Source organism: Crassostrea angulata, unplaced genomic scaffold (genome assembly GCF_025612915.1).
Source record: "Crassostrea angulata isolate pt1a10 unplaced genomic scaffold, ASM2561291v2 HiC_scaffold_92, whole genome shotgun sequence".
Taxonomy (NCBI): Eukaryota; Metazoa; Mollusca; class Bivalvia; order Ostreida; family Ostreidae; genus Magallana; species Magallana angulata.
Genome location: NW_026441647.1, coordinates 82,101 through 109,879, shown reverse-complemented (window position 1 = coordinate 109,879; position 27,779 = coordinate 82,101). Strand labels below are relative to the sequence as shown.

Genomic DNA, 27,779 nt, shown 5'->3' with positions numbered 1-27,779 from the left:
TTGATAACTTAGAACAAAGAGTGAGATGTTTTCTGTTTATTTTGTATGGTTTTTTAGACTACACACATTTCACCAATGAACTTCTGAACAACAAACAAGTACAATAAGAACATACCAGTCTCTCTCTCTCTCTCTCTCTCTCTCTCTCTAGCTGCAGGTCTGTAGACCTGGATCATCCACTCAAATTTTTTCAGACTTGGAGCTACAGCTCTGCAGCTAGTCTCTTACATGCTACGATCCATCACTTTAGACCTATGGACCAGGGACCAATTACTGAATTCATCTTTATTGTGCCTCATTCCCATTGGATCATCCACAATTAAGAATTAAATTCCTGTTGGGATCAGATTGTATTGATTGACTGCTTTACTTTTTTTTCTAAAATGGAGTCTCTCAAACATTAATTTGTAAACTTATACAAGTTTTCTATTGTGTAAATTAGATTTAAATTAGTTGATTAAGAGATCTCCAGAAGGCGCCCATGGTCAGAACTGGCATTGGTTTTCAATGATAGCAATAATTTCTCACAAAGTTCTGCCCATTCACACATATCCCACCATTCTCTCACAGACCCAGTAAAAGTCTCAGTTATACACAAATACAAGCCTCCCACAAAATCGGCAACATTTTCTATAGATTACCATTCATCAAATTTTTGAATCCCTGATATTATATTCACCAAAAATATACAGATTTTGATGCACTGAATTGCACAGGAAGAATACAATATGAAAGAGACCAAGCTAGTTTTTACAGTGGCTGTTGTGGAACAACTCTGGATTTCTAAATCTGTTGTTTGTTCATACATCATTGTGAAACAAATGCCCTGTACAAGCCTCAGGGAAAACAAATAACTTTACTATATAAGTAACACAAGGTCAACAACGGCTGAACAATGACAAGAAATTGAAGATAAATTTCATAAAAAAGACCTGCTTTTACAATAAATCAGGGTGAAAATTGTTTACATTAATGTAGAAGGTCATTATTAAGAAAAATATATGAAAAAGAGCACACCTTAAGATAATGACATCTTTCTATGGGTCATCATATTAGTTTATATAATGCGTCTTGTCACATACATATATACATATAGCAGTAAGTACTTAGTTATTTACAATAAAAATGATATGCATTTTAAAACCGTTCTCTATTTCTCTCTCTCCGAGATAAACATTCATTCTGAAATCAATAAATTATTCATACAATCATACAAAATTTGATTACATAATAACCTATACAGTGAACTTTGGTCTATTTGGCCTTTTAAAAAATGTTATAGACAGTGACTATATTAAGAAAAGAAACTACTATATACACATGTATATTTAATAATATACTCATATTGCTGCAGACTACAACAATACAAGATCCCTATGGAGGGAACCATTAAATTCAAGATTATTTTTCATTGCTGCACATTTGTCAGATTAAATCTAAACCCTGGAGATAATGTTTGTGAAATGATATGTATGATTAAAAAGACTCAAAAGAAAAAAGAAATTTGCTTGTTTTCTGAAGGTCCATGTGACCTTGTATGTGAGAAAATAATATGTACAATGAATTGACAGCACTAATGACAAAAGTATCTTAACTTCCATGGTGTATTTACAAACATGGGGTATGACTTAGTCCCCTTTATGGACAACAGCCCCAGTTGAAGCAGCACATAACACTGAGGGGAATATCTACCCCCTACAACAATAAAAACAGAGACCAGTATGTACAACATGATGTCTAAAAGTTAACAAGGTAAAAATATCACAGAAAGAAGGACCTTCACAAGAGACAGGGACAACTGACTAGTCCGACGTGTTACGGAAAAGAACAGGAAATAATTCAATTAAATGCTATAAATCTTAATCATTCCAGCTGCTTTGCATTTTGTAAATATATGGTATAAATTATTAATTTAGCAGATCTCAAGAAAAGAAAAAGATATTAGAGTAAATACCACTGATTGGATGAAAGAAATGCCACAAAGATAATAAGCAAACATCTGTTCATTCCATCACTGGTTTCACAGCATGGATAGAGAATACAATGTCTCTGAGTCACAATAGGAATGATACAAAAGTAATGATCCATCAACACATCACAGAAAACAACTCTGATACAATAGATTTAAGTAACATTGCATTGTTCAACCGATATAGCTAGTGTCTATGTATTCAAACAATAGCACCTTTTATTTTTTGTTTAAATAGTTTTCATAGGAATGCACAATCACAACTCCCTTTTCATCACCAGAATAATAGCCACTCCCTGAGAACACCAGGGGTGGACCCTAGAGAATGGACTAGACGCACACATCCTGGGTCCCAGGAAACAGAACTTTCTTGTGTTTACTTTTGTCCCCTTTCCCTCCGTGCTCCAAACTCTGTTTTCGATGATGTCCTGCAATATAATTGATGAAATTTTTTTATTTTCTGTTCAGTATGCTCTTGGCAACAACAAGTGTATTCTAATTTGTAAAACTTTAATACCAATACAGTGGGGCCTCAGATATCCGGACGCCAGATAACTGGACGCTTCAGTTTACGGACGATTTTATTTGGGAACATATTTTTTGTACGTTATTTTGTCTCATTTATCCGGAATTCCGCGTTCCGGATCCGGACGGTCTGTTTTTACCACAAAACACTGATTTACTACTTTACCGGACGGTAAAATTTGAGAATACCCTACTCAGTACAAAAGATTACCCCTGACAATTAAGTTTCACACCTTTTTTACGTGCTAGACCCTCATGAGTAGCTTGTATAAACACACTGACTTGCCAAATCACTTTCAAAAATTGGAAAATTGCGAACAACAGTGTATCACAGACATATCACACTTGGACACAAAGAATTTAGCTAGATTTGGTTATCATTATTGTCCGGTTAATATTTCATGACAAAATAATAAAATAAAGCAGAGTTCTTTATATCTAAAAGCATTCATATAAACAGACAACTCTAGCATGTGTTGCTATATGGTATAAAAGGCAAAAAAACCTAGTATCAACACTGGGAGCCATTGTATACAAATACATTATCATTCATGACAACAATAGACTCATTTCAGATATCCGGACGCTTCACCTATCCGGATGATTGGACTTGGGAACGAAAGCGTCCGGATAACTGAGGCTCCACTGTATATGGTTCACATGGCTGAAGAGGAAGACATAACAACACAAGGTTGTCCTTACAACCTGACCCAAACTTGTATTACACCTGAACAGGCCACCTACCCCAAGTCTGACAGGTAAACTAAAATAAATCCCTTACCCACAGTCACTAGTGCGCTAGCTATGGCTACCCCTGAGGCTCCATTAGGCGTCCATTCATCCTCACCGGTCGGTAGCTGTACTATCAGCGACATGACCGCCGCCTTTTGGTGGTGCAGTGGCTCACAAGCTATCTGACTCGGTTTTGAGCTGGTCTGGAAATATAAAGTTAAGGTCTAAAATATACTTCAGTACATGAAGCAGCTAGCAAGAGTGATAACTATGTAAACTAGTTTTAACCGATATAACGTTATCATTTATGATTCAGTGCTTGTTAATCATTAATATGCAACTAGCCATAGTGAATTAGCATGTAAACTGGTTTTAAAATACTGTAAAATAATATGATTCAACAACAAAAATTAATTTTTGAAATCTTATCTGCAAGAAGCTTACCTTTTTTCGTTTTCTGAGATCCGTTTCTTTTTTCTCGGCTCCAATCTGACTGTACTTCCTGTCTATCTCCACGGTGATGGAAGAAAATGGTCGACTAGCCATCTCTTCCATTTCTACCATCATACGCTACAAATAAGGAAAAAGAGAATTGTATATCTAATTTCTGATGTCTTTGAATTCTTTAGCCACTACATGTGACACTTTACTGACCAGACTTCAAGTTATCTCTTCCTTATAAACCCACTAAATTATAACTGAGAAGAGATAAAACACATAAGAGTCATCATCATTCAGGATTATTATGGACTGTCCTTACTAAAGTCTGTTTACAGAAGACTGACCTGTCTCCGGCGGTAGTTGTCGTACTTGTGTTTTATTTTGTACAGGACCGCCGCAATGATGAGCAAGGACAGGAAACAACTGAAAAGAGCAACCAGGTTGTTGATTTACGAGTGCCACGAAAATTGAGCCAACACAAATTCTAATGTTTCCACAGTATATATACTGTACGTGTATATTGTTTATATTTATTGTACTGAAAAGCTGTATAGCTTAAAGTTAATAAAAAACTGAACTGATATAGGAAAGTGCTATAATTATCTAACCCACTAATGCAGTTTCAATGCTTGAACAATGTAAACAAACAAAAGCTCTTGTTATTAAAGACCTTTGCATCCGTTTCTAGTTTGTGAAATTTTAAGATGAATTTTTTACCTGAAAAATGTCACAAAGAAATGGACCAAGTCTATCTTGGCAAACTGGGAAAAGGAGATCTGAAAATATCCAGAGAAACTATCAAAATACATCAAACTACAAGTTAATCTTTCTAAACTAAATTTTCTGATTTTGTATTGGTCTACATAATTATATATAATTACAAATTGATGTACAAACTTGAATATTTAATTAAGGTGTGTTCATGTACAAACCTGGAGCCAGAATGGAGTTTTAAATCCATAAACATAAACCAGAAAGGTGGTGTTCTCTTCCGGTCCGAAGGAATACTCGCCGTGGTCAAACTTGGCCCGGAAGTAGTTACACAAGTGTTTCTGGACAATGATGGTCTCTCTGTCCCCCTGGGATTCTACAAACAGACACACATACGTACAGTTCATACAAAAACAGAAATCAGTCAAACACATTATTCTCCCATTAGTTTTCCTATGATGTTCAAATATAGACTTACTTTTTTTCATTGTTATATTCAAGTAAGCAACCCCTGAACAATTCACTTTGAAGTCAACATCCCTCTCACTCTGGAAAAAGAAAAATGGTTTTTTCATTTAATAAATTAAAATATGGAGACTAGAATTTACTGCATTCAATGTTGGGATGGGGAGGTGGGGACTTGTTAACAAAAGTTATGGGAAACCTTTCAAATCTGTGCTGCAGAGCAACACTAGATTTGATGATGAGGTTTTAGAGACAGACTTATACCGTGGATGGGATGATAAGATGATGGCTCTAGAATTATACTGAGGTTTTAGAGACAAACTTATCGTACCGCAGATGGGATGATAAGATGATGGCTCTAGAATTATACTGAGGTTTTAGAGACAGACTTATCATACCGTGGATGGGATGATAAGATGATGGCTCTAGAATTATACTGAGGTTTTAGAGACAGACTTATCATACCCTGGATGGGATGATAAGATGATGGAATTATACTGAGGTTTTAGAGACAGACTTATCATACCCTGGATGGGATGATAAGATGATGGCTCTAGAATTATACTGAGGTTTTAGAGACAGACTTATCATACCCTGGATGGGATGATAAGATGATGGCTCTAGAATTATACTGAGGTTTTAGAGACAGACTTATCATACCGTGGATGGGATGATAAGATGATGGCTCTAGAATTATACTGAGGTTTTAGAGACAGACTTATCATACCCTGGATGGGATGATAAGATGATGGTTCTAGAATTATACTGAGGTTTTAGAGACAGACTTATCGTACCCTGGATGGGATGATAAGATGATGGCTCTAGAATTATACTGAGGTTTTAGAGACAGACTTATCGTACCCTGGATGGGATGATAAGATGATGGCTCTAGAATTATACTGAGGTTTTAGAGACAGACTTATCGTACCCTGGATGGGATGATAAGATGATGGCTCTAGAATTATACTGAGGTTTTAGAGACAGACTTATCGTACCCTGGATGGGATGATAAGATGATGGCTCTAGAATTATACTGAGGTTTTAGAGACAGACTTATCGTACCCTGGATGGGATGATAAGATGATGGCTCTAGAATTATACTGAGGTTTTAGAGACAGACTTGTCTTACCCTGGATGGGATGATAAGATGATGGCTCTAGAATTATACTGAGGTTTTAGAGACAGACTTATCGTACCCTGGATGGGATGATAAGATGATGGCTCTAGAATTATACTGAGGTTTTAGAGACAGACTTATCGTACCCTGGATGGGATGATAAGATGATGGCTCTAGAATTATACTGAGGTTTTAGAGACAGACTTATCATACCCTGGATGGGATGATAAGATGATGGCTCTAGAATTATACTGAGGTTTTAGAGACAGACTTATCATACCCTGGATGGGATGATAAGATGATGGCTCTAGAATTATACTGAGGTTTTAGAGACAGACTTATACCGTGGATGGGATGATAAGATGATGGCTCTAGAATTATACTGAGGTTTTAGAGACAGACTTATCATACCCTGGATGGGATGATAAGATGATGGCTCTAGAATTATACTGAGGTTTTAGAGACAGAATTATCGTACCGTGGATGGGATGATAAGATGATGGCTCTAGAATTATACTAATCTGGCTCAGATGTTAGGTTAAATTGTTATTTTGGAGTGCAAATGAAAAGTTAAGATTCTACAAACTTGATTTTTTTTCTAAAGTTTAAATGTTTTGTTAAGAATCTATAGACTTGTCTTTTGAAAGACATGACGATAGGTTTTGGTTGATATAAATATGGTTTTGAGTTCTAGAGACAGATTTGTCTTTTTGAGGTTAAACAAATGTTTGGATAGGAATCTCTTCTTGAGAACAAGATGTTGGATTTTGTCGGCTGACTTATCTCACCGAGGAGGGGATGTTCATGAAGTTGATCTGAGTGTAGGGTTTGTCCTCCTTTTTGGAAAGGTTAAAGGTGAATTGGTAGTCCGTCACCAGGTTATCTGTAATATTGTAATTATATATTAACTTGTCATATTTACAATAGCCTAACCCCATTTCTATATCTTTGTCTAAAAAAAAAATTGTTTACTTGGGTGTAAATTAATATGAACACAATACTCTGAAGTGCCATTAATGAATAAATCTGCTTTACTTACAATAACATGTTCCAGTTTTAGGATTCCCAAAGTATTTGTGTGGTTCATCACATCTGTAATAAAAAGAAAAATTCTTAAAGCTCATACTATTTATAAATTATGTCATATAAATGAATAAACCTAAGCATTTCTTCCTGATGAAAACCCCTCCCCCATTTCAGACCATGCATAATTAACGACCACCACAAGGTGACTGATTAGAACATGTGTATTTATTGACATACAACTTTATAACATTTATTTAAATATAGCATTGAACATAACTCAAATTTATATAAACTGCACTATATCTTGGTCGAACACTACAACGGGGAATCTGAACAGTACGGTGGATGTTTACCTGTCACAGTTGTCCCCCACCACCCCTCTGGTCCTACAGAAACACGCCCCCGACTTGTTGTCACAGCTGTCTGCCTGACCATTACACTGGCATGCTGAAAAACAAATTGTAACCATTAACCTAAGAACCACTGGGTTTGTATCTAGATAAGGTTCTAATGTTTCTTGGCCTGTTTTGCATTTTGTTTTCAATTGACATTTTTGTTAATAGTTCACTTATTGAGACGTCAATTTTACTCACGGGAACATCGTCCTCCATTGGTAGAATCACCAAAGAAGCCGTACATACACACCTCACAATTCTTTCCTGTAATAGATAAAGTCAAATTTGAATATGTTCAATCTTTAGTGCAATCAATAACAAAAGAACAGCTCCTGGAACCACAATCTTTAGACAAGTTCTCTCTTTATCTCAGTCCAACCTTTTCACTATATTTTCATAGTATAAAAGTGAGACTGAAATCAAAGGTGAATTCAATGAGTTTTCAGGTCAATGGGGCCAGAAATGAAGAAACTTTTTACCTGCTTTAGCTTTAAATGTTGGACTCTTACCTTCTGTCATGTTCTGACAGCTGTCACATTCTCCAGTCACGTTTAAACAGGTGCTGTGGCCATTACACTGGCACTCTGAAACATACAGAGGGAGCTGTTAGTTAAAAAACTCTCATTGAGCCTTATAACAGGGTTGTCTACATAGCCTTTAAGCAACTGAATGATGACAGCATCACCAGTGAACAGTTCCACTCATTAAATGATGTATTAAATTATCACACAGATTAAGGTCAGCATCACCCACCTGGACAGTCCACAAAGTACCACTGAGTGATTGGACATATACTGAGGTCTGTCATCTGGTGATTGGTTTGATTGACAGGTCCTGAGGCTCCGCCCTCCACACATCGACCAATCCCTGTGTTGCTGGGGTCATTACACCACCCACACAATGGGTTTGACTGACAGTCTTTACAGGAGTGAAGGTCCGAGCATCGAGTGGCTATAAGGAGACACAGATTACATATCTTTAATTTGACTCAGCATTTCTCTGATGATTATTTCGACCACCAGCCCATCTACTGTATATCTAGAACTTTTTTCTGTCAGAAATTATAAGCATCTAATAAATATGCCAAAAAAACCCTTTTTAGAAATATCTTCCCTTAAAAATGTCTACTCTTGAATAAAGCTTTATCCACATTGACAATGTATCACTGGTTTTTTTTTTATGGTACATGTACTAGTTATTGACATTTTTGAAAATCAAAACATTGAGGAAAAACAATTATGATTTCTAAAGAGGACTTTCTACCTATTTTGAGGTAGTTTTGATCTTTAATAAATTCACAAAAAATTTAAACAGACAAATAAACACATAGCATTTTCTTAAACATCAGTGAAAATAAGGTTCCTGCACACAATAAAGACATTTAGATCAATGGTATTTCAGTTTAGCATTATCATTTAATACATGACGCTTATCTAGTTCAGTAGACAGGTCTTGTGTTGTTCTACTAACAAGGACACTTTGATTTGTCTGTTATGATTATCTAGTTCAGTAGACAGGTCTTGTGTTGTTCTACTTACAAGGACACTTTGATTTGTCTGTGGTGATTATCTAGTTCAGTAGACATTATTTTTGTAGTTGTACTTACACGGACACTTTGATTTGTCTGTCGTCCACTCCATACATTGTCCATAGATAAATGTGGCTACGTAGGCGTTGGTCTCCACACATTTCTGTTGGTTACTGCACCACATACAACTGGACGAAGTACAGTTCTCACAGTCGGTTTTGAGGTAGCAGGGGGTCCGACATGATGTCTTATTGAGGTCATCAAGGTCATTGAATGTATCTAACACAACAGGAAAAAAAGAAATCATTAAATAATGACAATCATCAGTTTATAGGAAAATCCAGGTATTAATCCTTCTGAATTACATAATAGCAAAATTTGTACCAGTTAACAAAAATCAATAAGGACGACAAAACAAATTACTTTTCAAAAGAGCAGTGAAGTAAAGCTAAGAGTCAAGATGTAAATTGAGAACAATTAAATCTCAATATGACATCACACTCACTTACACTTACTCTGACATTCTATGTACTCTTACAGTGTGATCCTGTGGTGAGTATTTTACTCTGACATTCTATGTACTCTTACAATGTGATCCCGTGCTTTGTATTTTACTCTGACATTCTATGTACTCTTACAGCGAGATCCCGTGGTGTGTATTTTACTCTGACATTCTATGTACTCTTACAGTGAGATCCCATGGTGTGTATTTTACTCTGACATTCTATGTACTCTTACAGTGAGATCCTGTGGTGTGTATTTTACTCTGACATTCTATGTACTCTTACAGTGAGATCCCATGGTGTTTACTTTACTCTGAGAATTTATGTACTCTTACAGTGAGATCCCATGGTGTGTTATTCACTCTGACATTCTATGTACTCTTACAGTGAGATCCCATGGTGTGTATTTTACTCTGACATTCTATGTACTCTTACAGTCAGATCCCGTGGTGTGTATTTTACTCTGACATTTTATGTACTCTTACAGTGAGATCCCGTGGTGTGTATTTTACTCTGACATTCTATGTACTCTTACAGTGAGATCCTGTGGTGTATATTTTTCTCTGACATTTTATGTACTCTTACAGTGAGATCCCATGGTGTATATTTTTCTCTGACATTCTATGTACTCTTACAGTAAGATCCCATGGTGTGTATTTTACTCTGACATTCTATGTACTCTTACAGTGAGATCCCATGGTATGTATTTTACTCTGACAATCTATGTATTCCTACAGTGAGATCCCGTACTGTGTATTTTACTCTGACATTCTATGTACTCTTACAGTAAGATCCCATGGTGTGTATTTTACTCTGACATTCTATGTACTCTTACAGTTAGACCCCATGGTGTGTATTTTACTCTGAGAATTTATGTACTCTTACAGTGAGATCCCATGGTGTTTACTTTACTCTGAGAATTTATGTACTCTTACAGTGAGATCCCATGGTGTGTATTTTACTCTGACATTCTATGTACTCTTACAGTGAGATCCTGTGGTGTGTATTTTACTCTGACATTCTATGTACTCTTACAGTGAGATCCCGTGGTGTGTATTTTACTCTGACATTCTATGTACTCTTACAGTGAGATCCCATGGTGTGTATTTCACTCTGACCTTCTATGTACTCTTACAGTGAGATCCTGTGGTGTGTATTTTACTCTGACATTCTATGTACTCTTACAGTGAGATCCTGTGGTGTGTATTTTACTCTGACATTCTATGTACTCTTACAGTGAGATCCCATGGTGTGTATTTTACTCTGACATTCTATGTACTCTTACAGTGAGATCCCATGGTGTGTATTTTACTCTGACATTCTATGTACTCTTACAGTGAGATCCCATGGTATGTATTTTACTCTGACAATCTATGTATTCCTACAGTGAGATCCCGTACTGTGTATTTTACTCTGACATTCTATGTACTCTTACAGTAAGATCCCATGGTGTGTATTTTACTCTGACATTCTATGTACTCTTACAGTTAGACCCCATGGTGTGTATTTTACTCTGAGAATTTATGTACTCTTACAGTGAGATCCCATAGTGTTTACTTTACTCTGAGAATTTATGTACTCTTACAGTGAGATCCCATGGTGTGTATTTTACTCTGACATTCTATGTACTCTTACAGTGAGATCCTGTGGTGTGTATTTTACTCTGACATTCTATGTACTCTTACAGTGAGATCCCGTGGTGTGTATTTTACTCTGACATTCTATGTACTCTTACAGTGAGATCCCATGGTGTGTATTTCACTCTGACCTTCTATGTACTCTTACAGTGAGATCCTGTGGTGTGTATTTTACTCTGACATTCTATGTACTCTTACAGTGAGATCCTGTGGTGTGTATTTTACTCTGACATTCTATGTACTCTTACAGTGAGATCCCATGGTGTGTATTTTACTCTGACATTCTATGTACTCTTACAGTGAGATCCCGTGGTGTGTATTTTACTCTGACATTCTATGTACTCTTACAGTGAGATCCTGTGGTGTGTATTTTACTCTGACATTCTCGAGCTGTCTGGTTCCATTTGCAGGTCCTGAGCTGCACACAGGCCACACAGTTGTGGTTGAGGTTACAGGCACTGCTGTGTTGTGGGGGGCAGAGGTGAGCATTGTGTGAGGTACTCTATAAACAAGTTTTGTATGTACAGAGAGACCCTTGGCGAGTCTGTCTGGGGACCATGGACTTCAGAAGAGTAACAAATCTGGAACAGCAGAACTGTTCCGCTCTTAAAAAAGGGTTGATTTGTTTGCACCTAAATGGTCTGATTTCAGTCAGTTTTCTCAGCTCTAAGACTCTACATTAAGTTAAACGGCTTTAACAATCATGCAAAACACCACAAAATCAAAACTCATTCATCAAACACTACACATGTAGATCTAGGAGGTTCTTAATGCTAGTTTATAGAGGTTATTAGCACTGTGCAATAACTTCTTTACATTGTTTGGTTTAACAAACTTTATCTACAGTAACTTAAAAAACAACTTGCCTCTTAGTTAATTGCTTTAATTACCACTTAGGTAATTTATTGTTCACTAAGGGAATTGATTTACCACAGAAATATTAAAGAAATTACTGAGTAGGAAAATAGAAACCAACAGTGTGAGTATGTTGATAACCTCCTACTTTTTGTTTGAAAAAACTCTGGCTGTTAATTATCATCTAAAGAATACTAAACAGCCTAGCTTCTAGCAATCTTTTGTTAGGAACTTATATCAGTTAATTCTAGCCCCTGAATGTAATTTCCTTAAAGAAGCAACTTCTTAAAGATGTATCTTCTTCTATACTAACACCTGTATATTATTCCATCTACCATCAATTGCTTACATTTCCTTTATAAATGTATGTAACTTGATCATATCTTTAGTATATCATACATCCAGATAGCGACTGACGATTATACTGACATTATAGCCAGAGCTTTGTTTGTACTAACCAGCTGAACTTTTGTTCTTTTCGGGGTCCTCGACAGATTCACAGCGGTCGGTTCCCCACTGACAATCAGGGAAAGAATTACAGCCTTGACATTTATGTTGTTCAGGGCAGGGCTTCTCTGTCTGATAGGAACATTCAGTCAGATTGTCAGCACTATTAGGACTCTAAGGAGACAACGGAAAAACAAGCATCAAATCAAAATACAGCAACCAAAGAGTGTGAAAAGCATGCTCAAATGTGCAACAACAGATATCTACGGTAAATGACTCAGACCAAATAAAAATCAGTGCATAAGGCCAAAAAAAAAAAAATGTATTGATTCTCAGGCATTGGTTAATTGTGACCACATTGATATGTTTTATTGCCATTTTGAAAACGGGTATTTACTCAATTTAAAAGACAAAGGTTAATTTCTTTGCCTGTGCTAATTTTGTATTTTGTAAAAAATAAAATACCTGCCTGCTTCATTTTCATTTTGAACATATTGTCATGAAAAATGACAATAACAAACTGTCAATCATCTTAAAAATCTATATAGTGAAATACAAATTCAGAGCAGAGCAACACGGACCTCTAAAAAGATAAAGGTAGGATCAGGTGCCTAGAGGAGTAATCATCTCCGGCCGAGAACCAATGCATTAATATTTTGTGCGAAATGTTGACAACACTTCAAACAAAAAAAAACATCCAAAAAATAATCTACAGAGTTGATCATAAGTTAGATTCTTAGGATACCGTAATGCATTTAAAATGAGATTGTTGTGTAAATAGAGCAACTTGGATTGATAGAATTGATCTATTACTTTTTCTGTATTTGGTTTACACATATTCTAAATGTAACAATAAAAACAACATCAAGCTTTTTCTGTGTTACTCTTCTGGAGCCCATTTACATATCATAAATATAAGGAACCAATAATTAACTAATTCGTTAATTGTTCAATATTATAATAAACCATCATAAAAAATAAAATCCTTTTAGTTACCTTTCAATAAACTTTATCCATTTCAAGAAGCAAATATCAACATTTTAATACTTTTAACATTACTATGCCATAAACCAAAGAAACACAAAGCGACTGATTCGTCGTACCATAAGCTCCGAGTTTGTACAGTTGTCTTGTTTTACACATGTCTTTCCACACCACACACACCCAAAGGCCGTCGACAAACAAGTTGGACACGACGTGAAAGATTTACATATCTCCTCCTGACCTGGAATCAAAGATCACATGTAATATTATATATAAAGTGATAAAGATCACTTGTAATATTACAGTAAAACACGGTTATAGCGAACACGCTTATAATGAATTGACGCTTACAGCGAAGTGAATTTCATTCCCCAAGTCTGTATTTCATGTTGTAAACTTGACGGATATAACAAATTACGCTTTTAACGAAGTTAAATTGTCCGTCCCTGGGACTTCGTTATAAGCGTGTTTTACTGTATATATAAAGTGATGGTGGGGGGTGGGGGTGGGGGGGTTAAACCTCACAAACTTCAAAGATAAAACTAGATTTCTTCATTGCATCCCAACATCTTATCCCTCTATCTATCCAATGAGTTGGAGAATTAAAGAAAAATAATATTGGTTTAAGTCGTATAAATCAGCATGGATTCATTTATTAATAGTGATTTTTCATGACACAAATATGCTTTACATTTAAGTCCTCAGTATATTGTATACCTATTCACTCCTCATGGATTGAGATTCTGGCACCTATTCTGACTTTGAGCAGATACCTACCTTCTGACGGATCACACGACCTCTCTCCAGTGTCATTGGGGTCAAGGTCAGACAAGGCCAAACATCGACCACTCCTCCACACACAAGACCTCCCCTGTACAGAGCCCTCACACTCCACTTCTGATGAATGGTACGAACAGTTGCCTACAACATAAATATCTCTCACTGATCAATTCACAGAAAGCTTTCCTGCAGTTGACTGGCACTCATAATTAGGTTATCTGCTTGTCCAAATCTAATTTCCAATAACCTTTTATGACCATATTGATTTCAGAAGTCCACCAAACACTTCAAATTTCAATAAATCTAAATAGGACACAGTGTCCCGCTGATTTCTACAGGGTCTGTTAACACAGATGTATGACACACAGGTCTGTTAACACAGATGTATGACACACAGGTCTGTTAACACAGATGTATGACACAAAGGTCTGTTAACACAGATGTATGACACAAAGGTCTGTTAACACAGATGTATGACACACAGGTCTGTTAACACAGATGTATGACACAAAGGTCTGTTAAAACAGATGTATGACACAAAGGTCTGTTAACACAGATGTATGACACAAAGGTCTGTTAACACAGATGTATGACACACAGGTCTGTTAACACAGATGTATGACACAAAGGTCTGTTAACACAGATGTATGACACAAAGGTCTGTTAACACAGATGTATGACACACAGGTCTGTTAACACAGATGTATGACACACAGGTCTGTTAACACAGATGTATGACACAAAGGTCTGTTAACACAGATGTATGACACACAGGTCTGTTAACACAGATGTATGACACACAGGTCTGTTAACACAGATGTATGACACAAAGGTCTGTTAACACAGATGTATGACACAAAGGTCTGTTAACACAGATGTATGACACAAAGGTCTGTTAACACAGATGTATGACACAAAGGTCTGTTAACACAGATGTATGACACAAAGGTCTGTTAACACAGATGTATGACACAAAGGTCTGTTAACACAGATGTATGACACAAAGGTCTGTTAACACAGATGTATGACACACAGGTCTGTTAACACAGATGTATGACACACAGGTCTGTTAACACAGATGTATGACACACAGGTCTGTTAACACAGATGTATGACACAAAGGTCTGTTAACATAGATGTATGACACACAGGTCTGTTAACACAGATGTATGACACACAGGTCTGTTAACACAGATGTATGACACAAAGGTCTGTTAACACAGATGTATGACACAAAGGTCTGTTAACACAGATGTATGACACACAGGTCTGTTAACACAGATGTATGACACAAAAGGTCTGTTAACACAGATGTATGACATAGGACAGGTAAGCTCACCTGGTGAGAAGAGCAGGGCGTTGTCCTCCATGATTCCACTGAATCCACCAATCACTACCATCTCAGTCCCACCATTCCTGAAATGTACAGAACATACAATTCATGATGCAATGAACTTTACACTAAAATGTTAACAATTAACTTTATAAAATGAAACAGTCTTAACACAATATAAAATGTTTCAACTTTCCGCAATCTATCAAACCGTCGACTGGTAAACTACAAAACTACTGTCTGGTCTAGAGATCATTACTTTAAAATGTTTAAAAACTATACAAATTCACACTCATATAAATAAATATTTCAACATTTTTCACACTACATCTAAGCAAGTAAGCACCACATCCTATATGGGGTTAACTGCAAACAACAACATTCTATTATAGACAACTGACCTATTTAGAGTCAATGCTGAGTGACCATAGCGCGCCCCGTGCAAGTTCAGCTCTGATGAGTCCAGCTGGGACCATTTGTTGCAATCTGAAACAAGAGAACTTACAGAGATCATAAACTATCTCAAGATCTGCTTTTATAAACAGGAAAAGGTATTTTTAAGCAGATAGAACAAATCCAGTAATCAGTCACAGATTGGGCGTTTACTTACGAATGTCGTAGAGGAGGAGGTCGGGGGAGTAACACTTGGCCCCCAGGCTGATGGACGTGTCATTGTGGGTGTTCCCTCCGTAAACAATCATCATCCCATCCACGATGACGGCCGTGTGCAGATAACGGGGGAGCTGGTTACTGCGTAACTTGATCCTGTCAACCAAACAAATCTCAATAGAGATTATGTAAACTAATTTGCTTATTCATTATTAAGTGTTAAGTGCACTGGTTGATAACAAACATTTTATCTATGCATAATATGTGCACAAATGTACACTTGTCTATGGAAACACATCCCCTCATACCAGATCCTGGTGGAGGGTTCGAATGAGAAGAGTTGGTCCGTGAGGTCGTAGTTTGAGGTACTGCGGGCGTGGTAACCTCCGTAGATGTAGATCCTGTCTGTGGGCGGGTAGTACACACTGGAGTGTCCATAGCCTCCCTGCACCAGGGCTCCCCTGGTCTTTGGAACAGTCCAACTATCGTTAGCTGTCAATCAATAAATCAAGCTTAGAACACATCAAATCACATTTATTTCTGTAGTCAGAGTTTTATATCAACAAAGAGAGCTTACATATAAATCTAGAAAATACAATGCACCTTATCTCAACATTCAGCTTTAAAGTCTTCCTTTGGATTCTCTTTTTTTTTACTAGCAGGCGCCCTTTACTATTGCTTTCAAATTTGTCTACTATTATAGCTTGCAAATTCATTAATCTGTAAAGCTTTACCTATATTGTATTCTTGGATTCTGTTCTGGTAGCCGTATATAGGACTGTAGCCAAACAAGACATACATGACGCCCCTGATAATGTGAGCGGTATGACCTGCCACTCCCATAGGAACAGTACTGGTGTAGCGCTGTACTGACCAAGTATTGGCTGTAGTACTGTAGGTCCACAGGTCTTTAGATGTTTCATTTCCCTCAACTCCACCAAACATGTACAGTTTGTTCTGTAAAGTTTAACATGTACAATTTGTTCTGCAAATTAAAGGGGCATGGTCACGATTTTGCTCAAAAATTATTTTTCCGATTTTAATATTTACAATGCTTCACAAAGGCATTTTAATAGGCAACTGAAATTTGAGTGTCATTTGTTGAGTTATAAGCGAGTTACAGAGCTTAAAATTCTTCGTTATGTAAACAAAGCGTTTGTTTACATTTTGAACGTTAAAGTAAAAATTACAATTTTAAACCTAAAACGAATGTATTAAACATTAGGAACTGTTTATCTATGCTTAAAATAAATAAAAAGATAGAAAAATAAGCTGGAAAAAAATTTTTTACTGGTATATTGAACCTATGTAAACAAAAACAGGGCACGAGCCTTGTTTACATGACAAAGAATTGTAAGCCCTGTATCTTGCTTATAACTCTACGACTGAATGCATTATAAATGTATTTATAAAGCACTGTAAATAATAAAAACATAAAAATAGAATTTGACCAAAATCGTGACCATGCCCCTTTAAGCTCATCGTCTACAGTTTGGTTTGTTTAATACTTGCAGCATCTTTAAAATACATGTATGCTTAACATTAAGAATTCGTTTTGCAAATCAGTATGTAATGTTCTGCAAATCCACACATTAAACTACAGCTGATTCAACAAATACTAATTTTTTTTTATTATAAGGAAGATATAAAGATACAACCTATTTAACAAAGATAGGTATCATTGTGGGTGTTCTGCTACCTTGACAATTTCAATTCAATTCAATTCAATTTCTTTATTAACCAATTAAGGGCCCTCAAGGGGCAACATGAAGACTGTTGACATACAACATCCAATGAACATAAAACATTCAATAAACATATACAAGAGGGAAAGAGCTGGATGATTTAAAGAACTATGACAGACAATAGATTAGATGTAGGCTGAAGATCTCACCTGATAGGCCACCACGGAGTGACCGTAGCGAGGAGCAGGGTTTTCTGTCGACACTGGAGTTATCACCTCAAGGTCACCAGATGCCATCTTGTATCTATTAGAGAGAAGAAAGCCATTTAATCTTGTTTTAGATATGATTCTGATATACTGTAAATGTAATTTCACCTCATACAGCAATTTTATTTTAAGGCAATTCAGTTTATCATGATTTATATTTAGATCAAATTGACAAACTTTTTGATCATGATATATGTCCTTTAAATTTTCTTGGAGAGATATTTATATACCTTTAAAGTATAAATACTCCCTCAAGTGAAATTCATAAAAGAGGAAGTAGTTTTTGCATTGACTTCTTGATGAGTCATTTCTTACTTGACAAGGAAGTCTAGTGGTTTGAATGAGTATCCCCCAACCAGGAAGGCATCCTCCCCAACAACAGCTGCCCCTGACGACACCCTGGTCAGGATGTCCTTCTGTAAAAATCTCTGCTGCCAGGAAGCCTTGTCTGATGTCAAACTGCAGTCCTCACCTGGAACCGCAAGTATTGAAGTATAACAGAGAGAGAGCGAGAGAGAGAGAGAGAGAGAGAGAGAGAGAGAGAGAGAGAGAGAGAGAGAGAGAGAGAGTTACTTTGACAAATCAATCATGATTGATTTTATTTGTTAGTGACCAGATTGGCTGTAACTGACCTTTGAAGTCCTGGAAGCACTCACACTGGTCGTTGATACAGTTTCCATTTTGTGAGCAGTTGTTGGGACAGACAATGTCACTGCAGTCCTTCCCTTTGTACCCTGGGTGGCAAGTACATGTGTCCCCAGAGCAGTCTCCTTGTCCTGAACAGTTCTTAGGGCAACCTCCACTCCTGGTGGGGGTAAAACATGGCATAATATTTACAATGTACATTGCATGGACAAATTTTAAAAAAGAAGGTTCTTATGCTGTAGATTCCTTATTTTATGCGAGTACTTGATTCTGCAATTCAACGATTCCATCAAATCGCGAATGCAGAAATTTTATCATAGTTTCATATAGCGAGATTTTAGAATTCACAAGACCGGCTTCTCGCGATTTTACACGGATATTAATTCCTCGCTTTAAATTAGGAATTTACAGTAATAGTATTATTTATTTAAAATTGACTGAATTTTTAGAATTCACGAGACCGGCTTCTCGCGATTTAAGCGGATATTAATTCCTCGCTTTAAATTAGGAATTTACAGTTAGTAATAGTATTATTTATTTAAAATTGACTGAATATCTCACCTGTAGGTAATATTGAAGCCTGACATGTTGTACGCTGCATCACTGTAGAAATATAGGAAAGCTTTCCCTGAGGTAGTTCTAATCTCCTGCAGCTCATTGGTTGTTGTGTAATCCTTGTGTATTAGACCACTGCAAAAAAATATACAAATATCCACAGTAACAAAACAATCTTGGTTCCACATAATTCCCACACTATTGTTTTTATGTTGTATTTTTCCTCCTACACAAACCATTGAAACTAACTAATCTGAAATGCTTTAACAAAATGGAGCTGGTGTGACTGAAATTGTACTAAACAATTTAAAAGCAGTGAAGACTGTAACATCCCTCCTATTAGAAACATGTTATTGAGAGGAAAATGTCCGTACTACCAGTATATACCTGAAAGCTGCCAGTAAAGGAGCGAAGGCGGAGTCTCCGTCGTAGATGTAGAGGTGGTCCCATCCACACTCGGTGGAGAACTGGTGGAACTGGAACCACAGGGACTGGTTCTGTCCGGTGTCCACCAGCCACATACACTTGTTGTCCTCGGTGTAATTACTGTGCCCGTCCGAGATGATTCCCTCCGCGTTCTGTAATCTGTCGACACAAAGTCAAACTGTCAGACATGGTGAAGCTTTAATCCGTGCAATAGAGGGCATGAACAAATCACACATTGAGTCCAAATGCTGAGAAAGGTTGTAAAGCTCGACAAGTTGTATTGTAATTAGACAAGTTATAATCTTGTAAGATATTTCCTAAACTAGATGTGCCAGTATCAAACATTTCCCTGCAGTCAAACAATATATCACCAACTACCCTCTCCCATCTAGATGTGTACATGTTAATTCTTATAGTTAAAAAAATATTGACCACGCAGCACTGTGAATAACGCCAAGTCAGGGACTGACTTTCAACAAGACCCCTAAAGCCAAGTCAGGGACTGACTTTTAATGAGACCCCTGAATAAACATAAAGTTTACCACATATGTTTACCATAATATATGTTGTTTTATTGTTGTATAATTTAACAAAATCATATTGATCAAATGAATAAACATGAAGTCACACAATGTGTATATTTTACAGGCGTGGGATACTCTGTGATCAAGAAGCCACAGGTAGAAAAGAGCCAATATCTGTGGTGTTTTTTAAGTAGAAGAGGAAAAACTGAAAAGATTTATAAAATCTGGAGGTGAATAAAGTAAACAGCTGACTTGATAAAACTACTGCGACAAGCTCAATCATTTCAACTAAGATGAGAGAACATAGACACCCACAGAACAAAGAAGAAATCAATCAATTCCAATACTATTGCTCTCTGCAACAGGGATACAAACACCGCACTAAATTTCAATTACATCCAAGTGTTTTATTGATATTGATGAGTCGGTGTTCTTGGTACTCTGCATTATTATCTACTGCTTTGATTAAACTTGTTAATCAATATTGACAATAATGATTAAAAATGAAGTGCAAGCAATGTTAAAAAAGAAATCATAAAGTAATATAAATGCCATGGGGCCATGATATCATGGGAAAGTCAGCTGCCTCAGGATTTACTACCTTATTGTAATTCACTGTTCAAGTCTTCGTTGTAAATTTTTACCAACAGGAAGCAGGCTAACAGTTACCTTGTACCCTCTTCTATACCTACTGATTTAACACCCTCTGTATTTCAACACACTGTCTATGACTGGTGTATGAATGTACATACTGAGGAAAAAACTATTTTGCAAACATCACAGATGCATTTGGTTGAAAGAAATTTCTGGTTACAATTTTCAATATTGATTAAATAGTGAGATCTTAAAAATAGTGGGAATCATTATTTCACTGGTTGGGGGACACTCTCTGTACCTGGCGATAGGATAGCAAGTCTTCACATGACATCACCCAATATTGTATGATAGCTTTATGCCATAATCCCATCAATTTATACAGAAACCACTTCAGGTAGTAAAACATCCACAGATGTTTACTTCAGATATCAGGTGTTGTCTTTCATTTAATTACATGAATTTGTATTGTCTCTATAAATCTGTTGAAGGAAGAGACAGAGAAACTGAGGATTCCAGCTTTAGTTAGACAATTAATTTTTCTCTCTAGAATTTCATGTCTATTTCAGTATTATACTTGATCTTAATAAATGTATACATGTAGCATTTAGTTTAACTTTCTAGTTAAGATTTGTTTTAGAAAACAATCATTGGGAGCAGTTGTACACACTGCTTGTAAATACATAACTATGTATATTACAACCGGTTTCCAGTCAAGATCAGCAGAATCAATTTGAAAGTTCTCAATAAAATACTATATGGATTGAAATAACAGACTGATTATCTATACTCATGTAATTGTCTATTAATAATTTCTTACCAAAACTAAGGGGCTCAAAAAGCATGAAAAGTATATAAAGACAAAACATTATTTCCAGAAAAGAATGCAGAACAAAAAGAAAAAAATTTGTGGTACAGTTTCATCTCAAAATCAAAACTAAGATTTTAATATCTGTCTGTAAAAATGGTTTTCCATGGTCTGTCATTGTTATTGACATGACAGGAATGGTAAGCGGAGAATGTGCATAATGATGGTCCCATAGTTAGGAATAAACTCAATCCTTTCAGAGGTAAAAAAATTTAAATTTCCTTGATGCATGAATTTAATATCACTCTATCTAAATGCCAAAGCACAAAAATGAAAAATCAATGCATTTAATTAAATTATAAATGAACGATATATTTTTGATGAAGTTTCATTTAAATAAAGTATTGGTACTAAATTACTTAGCTGATTGATATGATTCATTTTTACTTAAAAAAACCCAAAGAGAGGCATAAAGTGAAATAATCAAGATCTAACTCTTCTTTGGTACACTCTCATGGAGTTTACCTTTTCAGGCACTTGAATTTTTAATAAGGATGATTTTTAATGAAAATACACATGTATGTCAAATAAGTACAATTGAAATTGATTATGAAAAAAATTGACAATTCTTTATTGGCATTTTATTTCTTATTTACCCTAAGAAACTGACAAGACTCTAAATGGGGATTTAAAAATATAAAAATCAGACATTAACTTATTTGGAAGTTCCATGGAATACCTCTCACAATTATTTCAAATTATCATCTGAGTACTTCAATGTTGTTGTTTCCACAAACCTAACATTATTAATAGCTTTTGGTCAAACTATCAAGATAGCAGAATTGTTTCAAAGGAGCAAAATATCCTTAGATTTTTTTGCTTTGTTGAATGAAAATCATTTGAACCAAGAGGTGTTTATGAAAACTGAACAGTTCAGGAAAACGTACTGCATAAATATCCTGTGACTTAGGATAGATAACTTTAGTGTATTGACTGGCCATCACAGTGGAGCAAAAACATCAAACAACGCCATAGGCGTCTTAACGGTCTTTCTGGAAAAGCAAACTTGTTCATTCATTGTTTCATATCAAGAAGTTCAGTGAACAGAAGTTCAGTGACAAAGAATACCAAGTAAATAAAATGAACAAATTCCCTGTGTTCAACTGTCAGTCATACATGATACATGTATATCAGCTAATACCGATATACTGTACTTCACGACATACTAATAACTATGCTACACACATCTCCGAAACATAAACAGAGGTTCTCTATAAAACACAAAGTATATCCAACGTGAAACCACTACACCAGCGTACCTGACATATTTCCACGACTTACCTGATTATTCCCATGCAATGTTTACATTGTGGAGGAGCCCAACCAGTGTCACACTCGCATGTTCCGTTCACACATCTGCCCTCCACACAGTTAGACGATGTACATGTATCCTTTTCTGTGTATATTGTCTGAACTAAGAGGACTAACAGAAATAAACACGTAAAAACTACACTAGATGGCATCTTCCCTTTCTCTTTGTCCGCCATCTTGTAATCATCAAACAGGAAATCGTCAAACCGGAAAATGTAAACTCAGTGGTAATGGCGGGAAAAATAAAAATTTTAAACGAATAGTCCAATCCAAAATTTGCAAAAGTTGTTTCCCTATGCGGGGTCATTTCACGCTTCCACGTCGTCACTAGTGATGCTGTTGCTATCTTTGCTCAGCCAATCAGAATCGCGGAATATTTGTCGGCCATTACCTCCGACAATAAACATCATGTCGGAGGTTAGCATTTGTTAAAATTTCTATTATGGTGAAGACCTGTGCGTGGGGACGATGCAACAGCGATACCAGGCGTCCTGAGAGAATACAGGGAGTGCATTTTATTCCATTTCCCAAGCCCAAAACGCAGAAAGACAGATGTCTGAGATGGATTAAGGCATGTGGGAGACCACACTACCAGCTAAATGAGAGCAGAATAAATCGACACACGTTTGTGTGTACAAAGGTGAATATTACATTTTCTCGGTAAATGAAATAATGTAGAATTTCATATGTCTTAAAACACCATATAGGCCAAGAAGTCAGTATGATAAATGAGAGAGAGAGAGAGAAAGAGAATGTGTATATGATCATATCCGTTCCCCGTTCCTTAAATTAAAATTGTAATATAGTAGAAAAAACACTCATAAGATTGTCATGTAAGTCCCCTTCCGTAAAATAAAACCAGAATGGCCAAACAAATCTGACAAGCAGATAAAATAAGTAGGAATATTCAAGATGAATACTTGTACATTAAACCAGGGACGTATATACGTCCCCGATTAAACTTGTCAACAGATTCCAAGTTTCTTATTTGATCAACATATTTTTGTCTACAAGTATAATGATCATGGTATGATAATTATTTATCAAACCATTCATGATCGTTTGTTCACTGTCTTCAGTGTATGTATGATCATAAATTATGACTGAGAATTCTATTTTAGCATTTTGTGGATCCCAGTGGTCCCACTGAGGAATATCCAGATCCAATACCTTCTGATGGTTCAAACATTAGAAAAAGCAGACGTCATTGGAGAGAACGAAGCGGGTTGGTCTTATTTTTTTTTTCAAAGAGAATACCATCACACAATGGGTTATATATTTTTTTCTTGTTATCATAGTCTGTCCCAAGTTATTGCTTCCATCACTTTTTGATGATTTTTAATGAAAATAAACATACCTGTCAATTAAGTACAATTCAGATTGATAAAAAGGAAAAAATCCAAGATTTCTTCATTGATATACAAAATCTGTTTTTACCTGGAGAATCTCACAAGAACGAAAACAAATTTCTTATGGAGATTTATAATGGAAAATGTTGACAACTTTTCTCCATTTTGGAAGTACTTGTGACACCTCACACAATTTTTTAACGTTATCATATGAGATACTTTTATATGGTCTGCAGTGCAAAATCCCTGTAGACTTTTTATTTTGGGCTGTGTATTGAAACCTTAAGCAATAGAGAGGGCGATTCAAAACAGCTAGGGGATCTGGATTTTTTTCACTCTAGTGAATGAATGTACACATGTACTTTGGGCAGAGAGGTATTTATAATTTTCGAAATATTACGCAAAAAGTGGTTGAAGCTGAAACTTGGGACAGAGTATAATAATCTTATCCCATTTAATTTGATATGAATACATGTACATGTACTTCCTTTATAATGAATGAAATTTTAATTTGTAAATTTATGATAGATTTTAAAACAACACTGAAGTTAAACAATTATTCATAATTAAACATTTTATTTACAGGCCATACCATAATATTCAACAAAATTCACATACAACAACTGCAAGTGATACATGTACAACCTCGCCTAAAGAATGTATTGATGAGATTGGGGAGTCGTCATTGGATAGGGGGCCAACTCCAGCTGAAAATTGTTTTGAGGGGCTATCATTACTTGCAGGTAATATGCTTCTTTAAGAAGGAAACAGCAAAGAATTTATAAAAGAAAGACAGCTTTAGAAGCATGTCTGTCATGAATGAAACATCAGGGAAAATTCGTTCAACAAGCATGTCCTTTGTTGTGTAGACTATAAATTCACACCATGGTGCACCAGACACAAGTAATTGTCCCTGTACTTGAACATAATGATCATGATTCCTATTTATTGATATCAGACCATTTTCCTCTTTTAGCATGAAATTTTTTATCTGAGAACAAGCTTCAGAAATTGACAAATCTCTGGCCAAATATGGACATTTAATTTCAAAAATCCCACACTCTCCATTTTCACACAGTTTACCATCAGGAGTTGCAGCAAGAAATGGGAATGCATTATTGATAATCAGTCCACAATCATGAAGGTGTGCATTTTGGACTGATTTGAGTTTTGCTAATTTCTCCCTGGCCAGTTTTTCCCTACTTAATCCATATTCTGTAGCTGCAGACTTTGTCGATGATTTACTTTGAAAAAGGGAGTTTAACAGCAAATCATTTGGTTGTTTCTTCCTTTTTACAACTCGATGCATCTGTGATGCTGTGATGCGGTTTGCCCGATATTTAAACCAGACAGGATTTTCATATTGGTTCCTTGTTGTTTTTTCTATGTCTTCTGGATTAGAGGGGATCAGTTCTTCTGTTAGTAATTCCTTGTACCATGGGGGGAGTTTCACAACTGATGTCTGTGGAAAGGTAGTATTTCCACAATACATTAACACTCCATCATTCACTCGTATGCCCTTTGATTTTGACTGAAATTAATTAGGCACCAATTTTGAACATGTTGAAAATAATTTTTTTAACAATTGGTTTTAATCAAGTTCGCATCAGTAATTATATTGTTTGTACATGTGTTTAAAGAAATATATCAATGCAATGGAAACTTTCAAGTTTGCATCTAATATAAAATCATTATAGAATACATGAAAAGGTATTTAAGTGGCAAATTTTATTTGTATCTTAATGCTATTAAAAATTTAATTTGGTCCACAGATTCATGTCAGATAGACCATCTAATGCAGAAAAAGCTACAAGAGACAGAGGAAAAACTTCATCATCAGACAGTTCTTAACCAGCATTTAAACTTACAATTATCAACCGTTCGAAATCAACCAGAAGTTCAAATTGAAGGCCTCAATATTGAGAAAATTATTCAGCAAGAGAAGAAAATCACTGGTTTATTTTTCTACTACACTAACCTTAAACATTCAACTTTTGTAACTTTGTACAACATTTTAACTGAACAACAAATGCCAGTATTCCCAAAGAAAAGGAAAGATGTGAAGACTATGAAACCAGAAACTCAACTACTATTAACTCTGATGCGACTTCGCCATAACTTTGGATTGAAAGACCTAGCTGCTCGGTTTTTGATATCAACTCAGTCTGTGAGTGAAATATTTTCTGCGTGGATTGAACATATGTATTTGATCCTTGGATCCATACCAATATGGCCACACAGAAATGACATAATTCGAAATATGCCTTCGCAATTCAGAGTAGAATTTCCTGACACTTTAGCCATTATTGATTGCACAGAACTTAAGACCCAAAAACCGTCATCGTTAAAATTACAGTCACAGATGTACTCTGATTATAAGTCAGCAACAACCCTGAAAGGACTGGTAGCATGTGACCCCATGGGCAACATAATTTTTGTAAGTGAGCTGTTTACAGGATCAATGTCTGATGTAGAAATTACAGCAAAGAGTGGGTTTTATAAACTCTTGGAGCAGCTCATTTTAACAGGATATATTCATCATGGAGATTCTATTATGGCCGACAAAGGTTTCACGATATTTGGTGAACTTCAGAATGTTGGATTGCATCTAAACTTGCCATCTTTTGTGAATTCGGGTATTCAAATGTGTCAGGCAGATGTAGAAATTACACAAAAAATTGCAGCCCATCGTATTCATGTTGAAAGGGCAATTAGGAAAATAAGAACCTTCAAAATATTGTCTGGTTGCATTCCTACTAGTCTGTTTGGATCAATTAATAAAATCTGGACCGTTTGTGTACTACTAACTCTGTGGCAGAATCCGGTGTTGAAAAATAAGTGATTTTTTTTGCTTAATAAAAAACATGTATTTGATATGTACAATCTTGATTCTTGAATTGAACATGTATGTATTGAATATATATGGTTACATACATGTATGTCTTGTGTTGATTCTTTCTGTTGGATTATTATGTGTGAGCAGTGTATTGTATTACACACCTGATAGCTGAGAGCTGACCCAAGATTCACATCACCAAATTCACTTTTTATTGTTGGTACATGTATTGTATTCAACTTTGATATTGGTAGTCCATCCAATGACTTCAGCATTTGATGTGATCGTTCTGTCAACTCGGGTACTCTATTGTTATATTAATTCAGATGTGATTGAATCAGGCGATGATTTTTACAACAGAATTAATAAAATTTACAATTTATCAGATAATTCATATACCTGGATTTAATTTCTTTTGGAAGAACTGGAACTTTTTTGTGAGTTTCCTTAGCTTTAACAACCAACACTTCATTTATTGAAACAGGCTGTATTTTATTTCCTCTTGGTATATTCCATTGCTGGGGAAGGCTTGTACAAGATTGCTCGGTGGGGACATCCTTAAGACCAAGAACTTTGAACTGTTGTATACATTTTGTTAGTCCAACTATATGGGAGCATTTACCTGAAACCCTGCAATTTTTTTGGATTATTTTCTCATGAATT

The 27,779-nt window shown here is 35.9% G+C and overlaps 2 protein-coding genes across 3 annotated transcripts; one reads left to right on the top strand and one right to left on the bottom strand.

Annotated features, from left to right (window-relative positions):
• Nucleotides 1-21: 21 nt before the first annotated feature.
• Nucleotides 22-23,128, bottom strand: LOC128169054 (attractin-like protein 1). 2 transcript variants are annotated; one of them, XM_052835216.1, is made up of 28 exons: nt 22,902-23,128; nt 19,596-19,793; nt 19,215-19,343; nt 18,641-18,813; nt 18,324-18,480; nt 17,952-18,045; nt 16,792-17,014; nt 16,366-16,549; nt 16,059-16,213; nt 15,850-15,934; nt 15,455-15,531; nt 14,113-14,256; nt 13,455-13,576; nt 12,363-12,525; nt 8,988-9,188; nt 8,135-8,332; nt 7,891-7,965; nt 7,580-7,645; nt 7,340-7,433; nt 7,000-7,052; nt 6,749-6,843; nt 4,857-4,926; nt 4,600-4,754; nt 4,385-4,443; nt 4,012-4,090; nt 3,671-3,796; nt 3,276-3,429; nt 22-2,397 (listed from the first exon to the last, which is right to left on the bottom strand). In XM_052835216.1, the coding sequence occupies exons 1-28, from the start codon at nt 23,105-23,107 to the stop codon at nt 2,300-2,302; spliced, it is 3,633 nt and encodes a 1,210-aa protein (XP_052691176.1). In that variant the 5' UTR covers nt 23,108-23,128; the 3' UTR covers nt 22-2,299. The 2 variants fall into 2 exon arrangements, with proteins under 2 accessions (XP_052691176.1, XP_052691177.1); XM_052835217.1 differs by lacking the exon at nt 12,363-12,525 and adding an exon at nt 11,398-11,551.
• A 120-nt stretch (nt 23,129-23,248) lies between these two features.
• LOC128169068 (uncharacterized) lies at nt 23,249-27,215 on the top strand. The gene is made up of 4 exons (XM_052835233.1): nt 23,249-23,571; nt 24,053-24,156; nt 24,866-25,023; nt 26,053-27,215. The coding sequence occupies exons 1-4, from the start codon at nt 23,374-23,376 to the stop codon at nt 27,120-27,122; spliced, it is 1,530 nt and encodes a 509-aa protein (XP_052691193.1). The 5' UTR covers nt 23,249-23,373; the 3' UTR covers nt 27,123-27,215.
• The last annotated feature ends 564 nt before the right edge of the window (nt 27,216-27,779 follow it).